Here is a 14,435-nt window from a genome sequence, read left to right on the forward strand (position 1 = left end):
AGGAAACTGCGGTTAGAATATTATTGAGAGTTGTTATAAACCAAAGTGCTACCGCCAAAACAGTAAACTTAGCGCCAGATTTAGCGCTTTTTCCTCCAGGAAACAAAACACTTTAACTTTTTCAAGAAAAACAAAATTACGACGGGTGAGAGACCCGCTCTGCGCAGTTATCTTCCTCCTGTATCCTGCATCTTAGCTACTATCAGCACTGAACTTAATTTAGCTTAATAAGATTAATCACATCCCAAACTTTAAAAGATTTTTGAACCCAAGCCTTGTCTCCACCCCCACTCAGCTTTCCCTTGGTGGGGTTGGAGAGATTTTGTCACTTCAAAGACTGGGCACAGCTGGAAAAAGGGACCTACCTTTGGAAATTCTGCTCCATGAAAACAGCTCCAGAAACTAAAATTCCACCTGATGGATATTTAAAGTGAAATAGCTGCCTGAATAAAATACAAGGAAGGAAAAGAAGTTATTTTAAATGAAGAAGTATTTTAAATGCCAAGGTAGTGTAGAAGTAGCTGTACCTTAGAATTTGTGTTAATATCTGATTTAAAATGCACTTTGCTCTGCTGGAGCACCTCCCCATCCAAGCTCGAAGCCAAGTGAGTTGTCCTACCAAACGTTCTTGACAAAGGTTGGGTCTGTGGCAAGCTATGGACATTCTTTAGGACACAGCTGGAGGAACCATGAGCGTGGTCTGCTTTGACCAGCTTTGTGGGTGAACTTACTGGATGAACACTTAGTGCTGTCTTCTCCCTCTGTCCCACCATTGCAGTGCTGCCCTGGCAGTGGTACCACATAACAAAAAATGGACAGCCAAGACAGCACAAACCCGAGAAACCATCCAAGTTTTATCTGCAAACAAACAAAATTTGTGGTTTCAGTTCAGAATCACAGAATCATCTAGGCTGGAAGAGACCCTTGGGATCATCAAGTCCAACCATCTACCCTACTCTAAAGTTCTCTCTTCAGGTGGAATTGAGGCTGTCTTCCAGTCCAATGTGAATCAGTTGGTCTTGGAGCAGCTTTAGCCTTTAAGCCACTGTGGCTCACCCCACTGCAATATCTTGTAGACATTTTCTTTGCATCTTTCACAGTGATGAGCTAAATTTGTAGCTTGGTTTGCAGCTGGGTGGAAAAGAGCCCGCTGCTCCAGCTCAGATTCCCAAGAATCTGGAGTTGAATGAACAAAGGACTTGAGGAGTTACAGCCACGTGTACACGTACTCTGCAGGGTCTTTGCACAATTTTTCATCCCAACTAACATGTTGCTATTTTTGTAATTGCTGAATGGCCGCTTTACCAAATAAGCCCTGCTAGTTAGAAATGTGGGGGATGGTCTATTTTCTTCTAATTAGCTCTAGGGCTGATGTCTATATGACCTAGGAAGACACTGCTGGGATAGACAGCGTCTTTCATACAAGATGCTGCTGAAGGAGTGGGCAATTAGTAATTCACAGATGACTGTATGGCACTGGGACAGTTATATTAATTGCATTTTCCTATGCCTACATTGTTTATATGATTTAACTGAGGGTAATTCGTCTCTCGGGAAAGCTTCCTGAGCAGTACAGGCTGCCAGTCTCCTACATTCTTCTGAGTTTCTAGAAATCTCAAAGTTTCCTGAGAGCAAGTAACCAGAACTATTGTCTCTATTATTCTGTTGAATAGACCAGAAGAATTTGGGTTGTCTTTCTCATAGATGGTGTTAATAAATAGAAAATTTCAGATGTGTTCTTAGCCTAGATGGGTTCAAATCATCTATCTTCTGGGGGAGTAGCCTCACCACCCAGTTATGGGCACAGAATCAGAATGGTTTGGGTTGGAAGAGGCCTTAAAGATCATCTAGTTCCACCCCCCTGCCCTGGGCAGGGACACCTCCCACCAGACCAGGTTGCTCAGAGCACCGTCCAGCCTGGCCTTGAACCCCTCCAGGGATGGGGCAGCCACAGCTTCTCTGGGCAACCTGTTCTAGTGCCTCATTGCCCTCATAGTGAAAAATTTCTTCCTAATACCCAATAAATCTACCTTCTTCCAGTTTGAAGCCATTACCCCTTGTCCTATTACTACATGCCCACGTAAAAGCACAAGGAAGCTCCAGCTTTCTTGTAGGCCCCCTTCAGATACTGAGAGCCATTATGAGGTCTCCCTGGAGCCTTCCTTTCTCCAGGGTGAACAATCCCAACTCTGTCAGCCTGTCCTGATAGGAGAGGTGCTCCAGCTCCTCTGGGCCCACTCCAACGGGTCTGTGTCCTTCTTATGTTGGGGGCTCCAGCCTTGTGGAAAGATGCCTTGTCTGTGTTGTGTGAAAAGGAAGAGAGAAAGGCTTTCCATGCCTTCCTGATGGGAAGAAATCAGCAGTGGCTCTGATGGCAGCCAGCTGGGCAGTCAGTGCTGACGTGCTTCCCTGAGCTGTGACACGGGCTGTCTCTTGGCTACCAGGCAGACCCAAAAAGATGGAGGACATAAGGGGTATCAAAGACATGAGGAAGGTGCTGCTGATTTTATGGAGGAGTTCAGGAGATATAGCAGAGGAGCAAGAGATACTTGCATATATGCATAAGGCATATATTAATCCTGGATTCTTGAACTTTTGTGTTATAACTTTGGGAATAACCTCCTGGCCGAGCCCAAGACATGCAGTTCAGCAGCTCTGCCTTTGTACAAACCTGTGGCCAACTGCTGTCCTCCTTGTCTGGCTCCTACCATAATTTTAGTAAGGCACATACAGCCCAAAATCTGCTTCTCTATTACCTTTTTAATCTTTTACAGCATGATTTCAGATCGTGGTTTGCATTTATTTTGGACATCATGAGACGTGTGACATTTGCAGGACCTTCAAGTCCAAGTGGAAGTGATGGGATCACAGCCACATGTCTCCAAGCACGAATTTGTTCTGGTGTCTGCTGATCTGTTGTCAACAAAGAGGAAGTCACTCTGTTTTCTGTTTTTTTATTTTTTCTTTCCCCAGCAAAGCTCGCTTAACAAAACCTCTCTGCAGTTGTTCATTTAACAAAGCAGAGTGCTAGGATTTCCCCTTGTGAATAAAATTAAGTTCAGTGCACTTTTTTTTTTTAACTCTTGCTCTTCAAGTCAATCTAATATTCTACTACAACACTGAAACTGTCTGTAAGAAACCCCCAAACATAGTACCTTTTAAGATAGTAATTATGTTTTCAGAATAATGACAGCCAAAAAAATGGATGAGTGTGGCGTCTGTCTGGAGAACACACAGTTTAGGAAGTGCACGTTAAAAAATTCCCCTAAATGTAATTCAAGAAGCCAGTTGATAATTGTTAGTACATAAATCACAGTAGCTCATAGTTTGGCAATTAAAAGGAATGGCTTGTTGTAAGTACTCTTTTCATAACCTATTGTCACAGATCTCAGTTTAACTTTAACATTATACGATCACATATTTTATTTATGGATCATTTGAGGAATTTGTTATGCAGATATTCTGATTAGTGGGCTATTGGACCATTAGCCAAATAAATCTAAAGGTAATAAAACTCACAGGAAGATAAATGGCTTTCTTTTTCTTGTTCTTTTCAGCCAATTCAAGCTAATTTAAGCCTTTCACAGAATGGTGATAATGAAGGATTTGTTCTCAGCAGCGTTATGGCAGGTGATTTGCATTTGAAAGTTTGACACATTTATAGGCCTTTGATCTTTTCCCTCCAGTAGTTGTGCCCCTGTGGCCAGACACCTACATGCACTTTTTACCAGGTGGAAGATCTAGGAGCAAAAGCAGCTCTGAGAGTCACCCTGAAAATATAATTATACAATTTGTGTCAAGATAATATTCTATTACTGAATTTCAGCAGCCCTTATACAACGCAAGACAAAATCGATTTAAAATTCTTTTATTAGAGTTTGTTTTAAGCTAGAGAAATTCCTCATGGAAGATTTTAAAGGAATATGGAGCGTGAAGTAAAGCCCACTGAGCCGTAAAGATTGGCTTCTTCTGTAGGTTTGAATTTATTGTTGAAATGGAACTTCTCACTGTAGGACACTTCAAGAATTTTGGCACCCCTAGTGAACTCGAGAAAAGATTGTGACAGGCATGGAGCCATTTCTTAAATATTATTTAAACTTTTGCTTTGTTATTAAAAAAAAAAAAAAAAAAAAAAGAAATTATCTCTCTGTGTAGGAGAACTATCTTTGGGCTGGAAGAGAAAGCCTTGAAAAAGAAAAATCAAGGCATTACTGGCACCATGACCATATGTGAGCAATATCAAGTGTGTAACCTTGGATATATAAAGGGTGTTCTTAATGTTCACTATTTGACCCCCAAATAAGATGGGAGTCACAGGATTCAGGAGGAACATCGCTGAATACTTGAAACAGGGCTATTGTATCCTTCATGGTTGTTTAAAATTTAATATAATCAGCTGATTTCTCTGCTGGATCATAATGGTTAATTCCAGGTCTGTGAGCCAGGCACTCGTTTCATTCCCATCTCAGACTCGATTCCTAAGGTAGGCTGGGTTCGCTAATTAATTTGCCTGCCTGAAATTCCTTCCTGTGCCATGAGCAAACGATCTTTCTCCAAACTGAGCTTTTTCTCTGAAAGAAGACAAAGCTTGCTGGGTTCCATGGGGCAGGACAGCCTGTCTGATCCCAGGGAGAACTCCAGGGATGGGGGTGTCTGGCCAAATAGCTGGCTCCAGGCTGTGTGTTGTATTTGGGAGGATGCGGCTCACCACCCCAGAATACTCAGCCTTTTTAAAGCTGTGTAATGAGTATTGATTAGCCATTGTCTGAAGCACATTGAAAGTAATGGGGACTATGTAAATGTTAGCTTACTTTATATGCACATTAATAGGGAATCCCCAATAGCCTTTTTGAGCTTTTTTTTTTTCCTTCTTTTTTCCTCCTTCATCCACCTTTAAAAGTTGTTCCTCCAATCTAAGGGTTAACCTCACGTTGAATGTACTTGAAAATTCAGTTCCTGGTACATTTTGTTCTTCAAAAGAGAGCACTATCCATCTGTGTTACTTTGCTTTCAACTCGTCACAGAATGTCAGATACCAGATAAGAGCAAGAGACTGATGAATGTGCATCCCAGCCTGACAGAGCAGGTCAATGTCAGGGAAATTTAAGTTTCCCTTTTTTCTTTTTCTTTCCTTTTTTTTTTTTTTTTTTTTTTTTGACTACAACCCATTTGCCAATATTTACTTTAGAAAATTGCTTCTCTGGGGGCTCAGCTGGTTCAAAACCATGTCACCTGGACAATTTAGATTTAATTGTTTTCTGATATCATCTCCATTTTATACAGCATTTTGTAACAGGACAGTATGACAAGCTTTAAGTTGACCACCGTGGTGGGCATCATATAGAAGGTCTCTGCAGAGAGGTAGTCCCTCCCCTGACACTATCTAAGGCAGGGAGAGATGTAGGGGAGCAGGAGCAGAAGATGGGGGTCTCTATGATCACTCAGGTCAGTAGCAGAGCTGAGAACAGCACGTTTGTGACCAGATTTTACTTTTCTCCCTGGTTTGCAGCAAACTGGACCCTAAGAGAGCAGAATTTTAGCCAGGACCAGCTGCCCTCAGGATTTGCATACCTGTAAGATCTACCTGCTTATTCATGCATGCACCGATTTTACACATCCCAATTACCATTAAGTAAGCAGGAACTTAGGCAGGGTGCAAACCAGATGTCTGTGTCTCATCAGAGTGACAGGGTGGCCAGCAGCGTAGGGTTAAGTGGGCTCTCAGAGTAAAGACAAGATAAGAGTTGGATTAGTAGTCCCTTTTTCCCACCAGTTCTACATTTTACCTTCTTTTTGTTTCACCGTCTCTTCGCTTGACCTAATAGATTTATAAGCTCGATTTACTGGCTCATACATAAGTTTTCCTGATAGGAGTTTAGCTTTTTTGCTCTTTCATGTGTTTCAAAAATGGAAATTAAAATATATAAGAATTTTCTAAACAAGTGTCCTGAAGTAAATGACTTCTTGCAACTTTACAACCTTAACTGAGCCCCTATGTGCTCTAACTACTGTAACTATTTATTTGATAACATGTACTTTGGACTTCCTGTAAAGCCTGTTTCAAGTGGATAATTGTTTCCCTCTTCTAATATTAACTTTATCCATACAACTGAGCAGGCAAACAGAGATGTATGATTTACACGGGCAGGGGATGCCAAATAGTCATCATGTTCTACTGTCAGTATCGAGAACCACCAAAAAGAACGATAAAGAGACTGAAAATCCAATAGATTAAACCTTTTTTTAAAAAAAAAAAAAGAGAGAAAGGAAAAGACAGTGAAAAGAGGAAAAAAAAATAATGTTTAGTCATAGATGGGGCAAGCTTGAAGTAGAAAAAATAAGAAGAGGTGGAAAAGAAAAGTCAATCATGAGGCAAAGAAAGGGAGCAGGATCTTCAATGGTGGAGAACAGAAACCTTTGCACCATGCCCTTGACATCCAAGCACAGCTGTCCAAAAATCCAATCGGGTAGGGAAAATATCAGTGTCTTCTATCACCAGAAGTACAGCAGGAAACCTATAATGCATCATTGAAAGGCCAAAGGCTTGTAGAACATAGAACTTTATGTGTTTGTTGTCTTTCTTCCACTGTGAACTTCTGCAAAGAGTTTAGTCACTCTTCTTTTCACTCTCCCATCAGGTAGTTGTAAGGTCTCCCCTGAGTCTTCTCACCCCCAGGCTGTACAGACCCAGCTCCCTGGGCCTCTCCCCATGCACTGTGCTCACCAGCCCCCTGACCAGCTTGGTCGCCCTTTGCTGGACTTTCTCCAGTTTGTCAACCCACCAGGATCCCCAGGTCTTCTTCTCTGCTGCCTCCTGGCCAGTTGTCCTGAGCCGGTGCTGCTGTGTGGGGATCTCTCACCCAGCACAGGGCTTTGCATCTGCTTTCCTTGCACCTCCCGAGGCTGCTCCCGGATCATTTTCTCCAGCCTGTCCAGGTGTCTCTGAACGGCAGCTCTGCTCTCCAATAGATTAACCACTCACCTCTGCTCTATGTGCAAAGTTTACCTATTAAAAAATGGGAATGATTTTACCCAAAGAGATTCATAGGACTGTTATAACACTAAGTTTAATTTGTTAGGCAAAATTCATGGAAGCATTCAGAGTAAAAGCAAAAACAAAAACCCCAGCCCCAAACTTAATATGTCATTTGTGTTCATCAGTCCACTGAAAGACAGACTTGTTTTTTGTGGGATTGAATGTGATGAAAATTAAGATTTAGCAACTTTCTAAGGAATTTATGACTGCAGTTTAAAATCAATGGTCCTCAGGTGTGGGTTAGCCATGTGCTTGTGAAAGGTGGCTTCAACAGGCACAGAGCACTTTATTTCAGAATGTGAACTATGTAAGAGCTAAATAAAATTTGTAATCTAACACTTGTATGTTGCCTCTTGCCCGGACAATTGATCCATTTTATAATTATTAAAGTGAACTGCAGGCTGTGCCCAGAGCATAATGTGATTTAGCACCAGGATGAAACATGGTTTCTATTAGCAGCACACAGCAATTCTGCACATCAGCGCTAGGACACAGGGGAGGAAGGAATGAGCAGATACTGATGAGGAGGGTTCAGTGGATGAAAAGGAGCAGCCTGAGCTGAAATACAATCACAGCTCCTTTCACAAACACCCAGCTTCAGCTGTGCAGCTCAACTAGAAATGGTCACAACTGAGCTTTTAAGGCAATTTTCCTGGCTATTGGAATTTCTTGTAAGATTTACTTGGAAAATTAATCATGCTGCAAAATGAACCATTTAGGGCAGAGGGTGCAAAGGAAGGAAAGCAAGAGTACAAACCTTGAACTTCTGCTGGGACCCTTAGGTGCTATTCTGTTTTTCAAAAAGGCCCTGTGAAACCACTATCACACATGGCGAAGGTAATCATCAAGCTGTTCATGGGGAGAGTAAAAGAAACACTTGGAGATAAACTGTATTATACTTTATCATTTATTACATTTGAACACATTTTTTTGGGTAGAAAAGGAGCTGATGATCTTGAAATATTTGCAACAGGTAATCTTCCTCCTTTCCCATGAAAAAATGAAATACACCAGCTTCATTACAGCAGACAAAATTTTTTGAAACCGAGTGAGAAAGCTGATACAATGAAGCTGCAGTTAACGATAATGGAGTTCTACTGAACCAGCTTCCATTATTTTGATAATATCTGTTACTTTTCATTTTCTGAGCAAAATAAATCTGTTAGTCTCCCATTTCTCCCCCAGGTTTGTCCTTTCCTTCTGGCTGAAGAAGCCAGTAGACATTAAAGACCAACCACATAGTCGAACCTCCTTTCAACTTCTGTTAACAGGGGTATTAAAAAGACATTCCTAAATATCAGCTGAAAACCACTAGGTAATAAACTCCCGACTTAAAAGGTGGGTAGGTGTAAATTCCACACGTAGGCCTTTTCATCTGGGCAGCCAGTTGCTTGGAGATCAGATGTTCTAAATGAATTGCGGAGCTGATGTCACTTGTCAGTCGATGGAGACCGCCACTATTTGGAGGATCAAATACTTACATTTGAGGACGTAAAGCAAATAGATAGGTCCTGATCCTGCCAGGGCAATGCCAGAGAGATGCTTGTCACTATGTAAAGCCCCGGTGAAATCAATGGCACTCACTTGACCATTTCTTCTCCGTGAGCAGGCGCTCAGGTTGGCATTTTGGAGTTGCGCCCTTGAGAACATTAAAGTTTTTAAACATTTATGGCAGGATTTTTTGAAAGTGCTAGAACTGGCCTATTTCTGGTCTTACTACAAATGAATAACAATGATTTCTCTTGTGCTAGCCACAGGTTTGTTTGGCCAAAGGCAGTAATAACAATTATAATTCAAATTTACACATGGTTTTAATTTATTATAGTAAAGGTGGTGGGCTGCCTTTCATAGGGCAGGACTTGGGATCAGTCCTGGTTCTCTTATTGCCTTCCTTCCCTCTAGGGATTGTAGCTGGCTATTCATCCCTATTCTTTGGTATATTGACCTCAAAAACAAACAAAAAAATAAAACAAAAAAAAAAAAAAGAAAAAAGTCTGTTGACCAGCTTGCTTATCTAGAAGTCTTATTTATTTCAGCTGAGGTTGGACACAGATTAAACCATCTTCCATATGTAGAAAAAGAGCTGCAAAGTCAACTTATTAAAAAAAAAAACAAACCACATCTATCCAAGTTGAGGGAAAGCCTTAAAAAGGAGAGAAACATCTCTAGTGGCTAATGTGAGTCTGGATGACAAATGTGGTGCATCCTTTCCTTCTTTTATTGCCAGCTTGGGCGTAAACAGAGGTGTTCAACACTGTTTTTCGGAAGTGTTGAACACCTGCTGCGTCTGCTGAAGTCAGTGAGACCCGCAGCTGCTCGCCCCACGTTTTATATAGGGGCGATTTGGCTCCTGGTCCGTGCCCCTGTAAACGGGGACGGTAACAGCCACCTCCGCAGCGAGTGGGCGGCGTAGCAGCTGATGCTTAGGAAACCTCTTGCTAAAGAAGAGATGAAGCGACTTTAAAAGCTTTCGGGAGATAGATAGATATTTTTTCATGGTACAAACTGCAAGAGGAGGCTTTGTCGTCTAAGTGCTCTACAAGGATATTAGTCTGATCTGCTTCTCGTCAATAAAATAAGACTAGACTTCTGTGCTAATTGTGAAGGAGGCTGACTGTTATGGGATTAGTGTTGTTGAAAGACATTTATCCATGTTTACTCAGTTTCCAATATGACTTTTTACTTATTGTTACTTATTTCTCCTACCAAACTCACAGTTTGGTGGAAACTATAGGGAAAAAAAAAAAAGGTGGATCAGTCCTTAAATAACCATACACAAAAAATGTACTTATTTACCATATTTGTGGATGACAGTAATTATCTAGACAACTTATTTTAAATTTCAAATCTGAATCAGGCACATACGGAAGCTCTATAAATTTTCTATTACCTGTCTTTTCTTTTAAATGGAAAAATTTTCACTTCTTCCATGCATCCAGGCTTCTCCTCCTTTCCATAATGAATTCAGAAATATGAGCAGGGAACCTGTCATTTTAAAGGAGATGAAGATTGAGATGTTAGCCTTTATATTGCAGAATACATTACTGAAATGAAAATCAAAACCATCAGTCAAGCAGAAAATGTCTTATCATTTTTTAAGTGTCAGTTCGTATTTCATTGTTGTTAACCTCATATCTCACTCCCCTTCAATGTTTTGACATTACTGACAGACAAAAAGGGAATTCCTAAAATTTGTGAGAGGTAGAATAAAATAAAGAATGCAAACACTTTTTTTTTTTGGCATGAATTTACTTTCTAGGAAGATGACACCTGAGATACTAGACTTCCTTAGCTCTTTAGTGAGAGAGTATAAAACAGTTATAAGGTATAGAAAAACACAGCAGCCTGTAGCCATGTCTTCCTCTGTAGGGTACTTTTAAAGGCTCTGTTATTAAACAACACTGCAAACTGTTCTACCACTTCCTGTAATTTTTGCCTGTTATAGTTGTCCCTACTTTGTGAGATGATTTCCTAACAAAGGATTCTCACACTTGTGGGTTGGGACATAGTGATATAGTGCTATCCAAAACCAGCTAAATACCACAAGACTGTATTTCACTGAATTTCACTGAATTTTTAGAGTTGGAAGGGACCATAGAGATCATCTAGTCCAACTCAACCTCCCTATTGCCTTACATAGGCTGTGGATCACACAGGGATCATGGAGAGACCTTGCATAGCCTCCCCATTTGGCCCAAACTGAGGCAATACTGCATACGAGTACATTTGGGAACCTGGGGGCTGTGGGTAGAAATGGGTGGCTTTTTTCCAAAGTTGAACCTCTGGCTGTGTCTATGCCAGTAGAGCAAAGAGGGCCACAGCCCCTTCTCTGGCTCTGGAGACACGTGTCACAGCAAAGTTGCTTTCTTAGGGGTACAGAGAACTTTGCTGTGTCACAGCAAAGTTGCTTTCTTAGGGGTAAACCCTTATCAACCTTATCCCCTCAGTGGCCTCCCCTGAACCAGTGAGGCAATGGCTGGGTCATAACTAGGTGGGTCCAAGCTAAAGTGACACCAGGGTGGATGATGGTAATAAAATAGGATGTACAGCTGCAAGGCAGCTTTCAAGTATGAGCATTCACCCTTTATTGTTTACTAATATAGAAAAGCCTGTAAAATTTTCTTGCCTGTGTAACAGTTTGTAAGAGCATAAGCTTATAAGATCCAATGATTTCTTCATGCAACCAGAGCAGTTTTCCACATACTTTAATATATTGCATTGGTTGCAGCAAATATTCACCCATAAGATATAAGAAAAAATATAGCTATTCCTATAATTTGAATTTGTGTTCCCTATCTAATCTCAACCCAATCCCTTTTTATAAGAATACGGAGATGAAATCTGGCTGTGTATGCCTGTCATTTACAGCAATGGCATCTTGGACATGCACAGTATCTTTTCCCCCTTGGTATCTGCTTTCTATGATTTACACATAGATTAGGGGTATAAATTAACTGGAAGCATGTATTGTTCATAGTCAGCAAACACATGACTTTTTGAAATCTTTGCTTCTAATTTTGACTGCATTTAATTAACATTTGATTCCAAAATCAAAACTTCCCAGCAGAACAGCTTGTGTATATATGCTCAATACGTGTATTTTAAAAATATTTATGTATATACACACACAAAAATATATTTGCAGCCTCCTTTTTCTTGGCACACAGAAGTTCTTCCTCCTCCTGATTTTTGTCCATTTGTACACTTTCAATTGTTGTGTTTACCAAAAAAGGGAAAAACATAAAATAAGAGCAAGGGACATGACAAATGGAAAAGGCACTATAAACACAGACACGGGGAGGAAAAGAGAAAAAAGAGTGGAAATTATATTTTAACGGGGACAAAACTGAGTTCCCTATTTATGCTAAATTAGACCTTGTGTCTAACTTGTGGCCTTGTGAGCATTGTCTTGGTGCTCAATGAAACTCTTTCGGTTCACTGAAGTCACAGAAAATACCTGTCTTTCATCTTGTCTTAATATAAATTTATAGTAAGTATTTCTGATTCTTAGGACCGTTTCAGCTCATTTTCCTTAAAGAAAGAGTAAATCAGAACTCAGGATACGATTGGGTAGCCATAAACCCCAAAGCACTCCTGACTGTGGGAAGCTGTGCTGCACATTTCTGCCTGGGGTAGATGTCATCATGGTCAAACTGTGCCCGCCCAGGCTGAAATGTGAAAATCCTTCACTTTTTGGTTCTTTCTTATTCATCTCAGAAAAAAATCAGTAAGTTTCCCGCAAGCTGCTTTCCAACGTTTTGATCCAAAACTCATAAAAATTCACAAGAGCCTTCCTAATGACTGTGAGGAGTATGGGATTGTAGGTTTGTTTTATTTTTTAAGTGATTACAGTGAGGATTTCACAATAAAAAAGAAATTACATATTCCAAAAAAGCTCCAACTTGCTTCAGCTATCTGTCATTCAGAGGCATTTACCCCACTTTTGTCAGAGTGGATTATGGTGCACACAGAAGGAATCTCTAAAATAAATCCTACTTTTCTTTTTCCTCTAGGTTGGCGCTCTTTCTCCCCTTCTTTTCATTACATATTATGTTTTGCTTCCATTACGGGCTGATACAAAGTCATGGCTGGCGGCCGAGCTACTCAGTAGAGCTGCAGAGCTCAGTAGTTTTGGACAGTTTTCCTGGCTCCCCTAATGATTTGCTGTGTGATTTTGGGCAAGTTACTCCTTGCCTCTGCTTATCCATTTCCCCTGAGTAATAGAGATCATTAATCATCACCGTAAGCTGTTCTGAAGCCTAGAGATGAAAAGTGCTCATTATTAATGCTATTAATGTATAGGATATATGTTTTCACTTGAGCTGCCTAACATATAACTTCACTGTTGCGTTGAATCAGGGCTGGAAAAGGGTTTTTTTTGGCAGAAGGATGGATTCCTGGAGGTAGAAAATTTTATATAGGTAGCTTCTAGTCTTCTCTTCTAGTCCTCTCTTACACACGACTAATCTGTATATTGCTTTGAATTAAATTTCCACGCAAGACATTTTTCTGGGCCCGAAGTTTACATGCTCTTCATTGTTTCCTAGATTTTTTTTTTAAATTACATTTTCACATTTCTTTTTTTAAATGGGACTTTGACTTTCTTTACAGTTTTACAGACTTCCTTTTTTTTTTTTTTTTTATTTCCCAGCTACTTAAAATAGCAAATGAATCTGCGGACTTCAGGGAATGCATTACTCTTCTTTCCTCCTTTCTTCTATTGAAAACCAAAGAGATCCAGAGAGAAGCTGCGCTCTCATGAGAAGAGAAATCCACGGAGCCATAGTGCATACAATTCCAAACAAACCATCTTTGACTTTCACAATTAAGATGCAGATAATGAGAGGCTCCTTCAGCAGCAGTCAGCACAGATGGAACCATCACTGCTGTAGTGCCATTGCCTTCAGTTACACAGAAATCAGGGCTTGATGGGCTTAAATTCAGGGTTTGTGTTAGTGGTCACTATGTTTAAATTCTACATCTGTAAATTGTTTCGTAAAACAGTTAATTTTCTTTTTCCTCTCCCGCCACTTATCCCCCCAGCGCCACGTTACACGTAGATGCGCAGCCTTAATTGGTTTAGTTGCAAGAAGATAATCTTTTTTTCCTCCTTTCTCGCTGCTGCCTGTTAGCTTAAAGGCTTTTTAGCTGAAGGTTGATAATTATCACCGAGAAGAAACTAGCACATCAGGAGTTCATTTTCCATCTTAGCACTTGTGGTGCTCCTTTGAACTCCTCTTGCCAAACCCATGTTCCCACTCTGTCACTTTCCCCCCTCCATCATAAAAAGGTCCCGGCAGCCGGCGGCTCCAGCCTTTGCTGGCGGGCGAAGGACGTCGCTTCTCCCGAGCGCTCCTCTGGCATGGACAAACTGCACGAGACGTTGATAAACATGGAAGACGCTTTGGGGTCGGAGCACTCCGTCTGCTTGTCTCCCTGGGACTGGAAAAACGCCGCTGGGACGTTGGAGCTGCACCCCGGCTCCTCTCCCCACAGCTTATCCCCGACGCCCTCCTTCGAATCCTACTCCTCGTCCCCTTGCTCGGTGGCGGCGGCGGAGACCTCCTACGGCAGCGGGGGCGGTGGCAGCCTGGTGGGCTACAGCCTGGTGGGTTACAGCTTGGTGGACTTCCCCCCAGCCTACCTGCCCAACCCCGGGCAGGCTCGGCTGCCCAAGGGCACCAAGGTGAGGATGTCCGCCCAGCGCAGGAGGAAGGCCAGCGAGAGGGAGAAGCTGAGGATGAGGACCCTGGCCGACGCGCTCCACACGCTGCGCAACTACCTGCCCCCCGTCTACAGCCAGAGGGGACAGCCCCTCACCAAAATACAAACCCTGAAGTACACCATCAAGTACATCAGCGAACTGACGGAGCTCCTCAACGGCGTCAAGCGGGCGTAG

The 14,435-nt window shown here is 41.6% G+C and overlaps 1 protein-coding gene across 1 annotated transcript; it reads left to right on the plus strand.

Moving 5' to 3' along the window:
* The first annotated feature begins 13,898 nt into the window (after nt 1-13,898).
* On the plus strand, nt 13,899-14,435 carry MSGN1 (mesogenin 1). Its single transcript, XM_014956767.1, has one exon. The coding sequence runs from the start codon at nt 13,899-13,901 to the stop codon at nt 14,433-14,435; it is 537 nt and encodes a 178-aa protein (XP_014812253.1).

The sequence above is a fragment of the Calidris pugnax genome, unplaced genomic scaffold (assembly GCF_001431845.1).
Source record: "Calidris pugnax isolate Ruff unplaced genomic scaffold, ASM143184v1 scaffold171, whole genome shotgun sequence".
In the NCBI taxonomy this organism is placed as follows: Eukaryota; Metazoa; Chordata; class Aves; order Charadriiformes; family Scolopacidae; genus Calidris; species Calidris pugnax.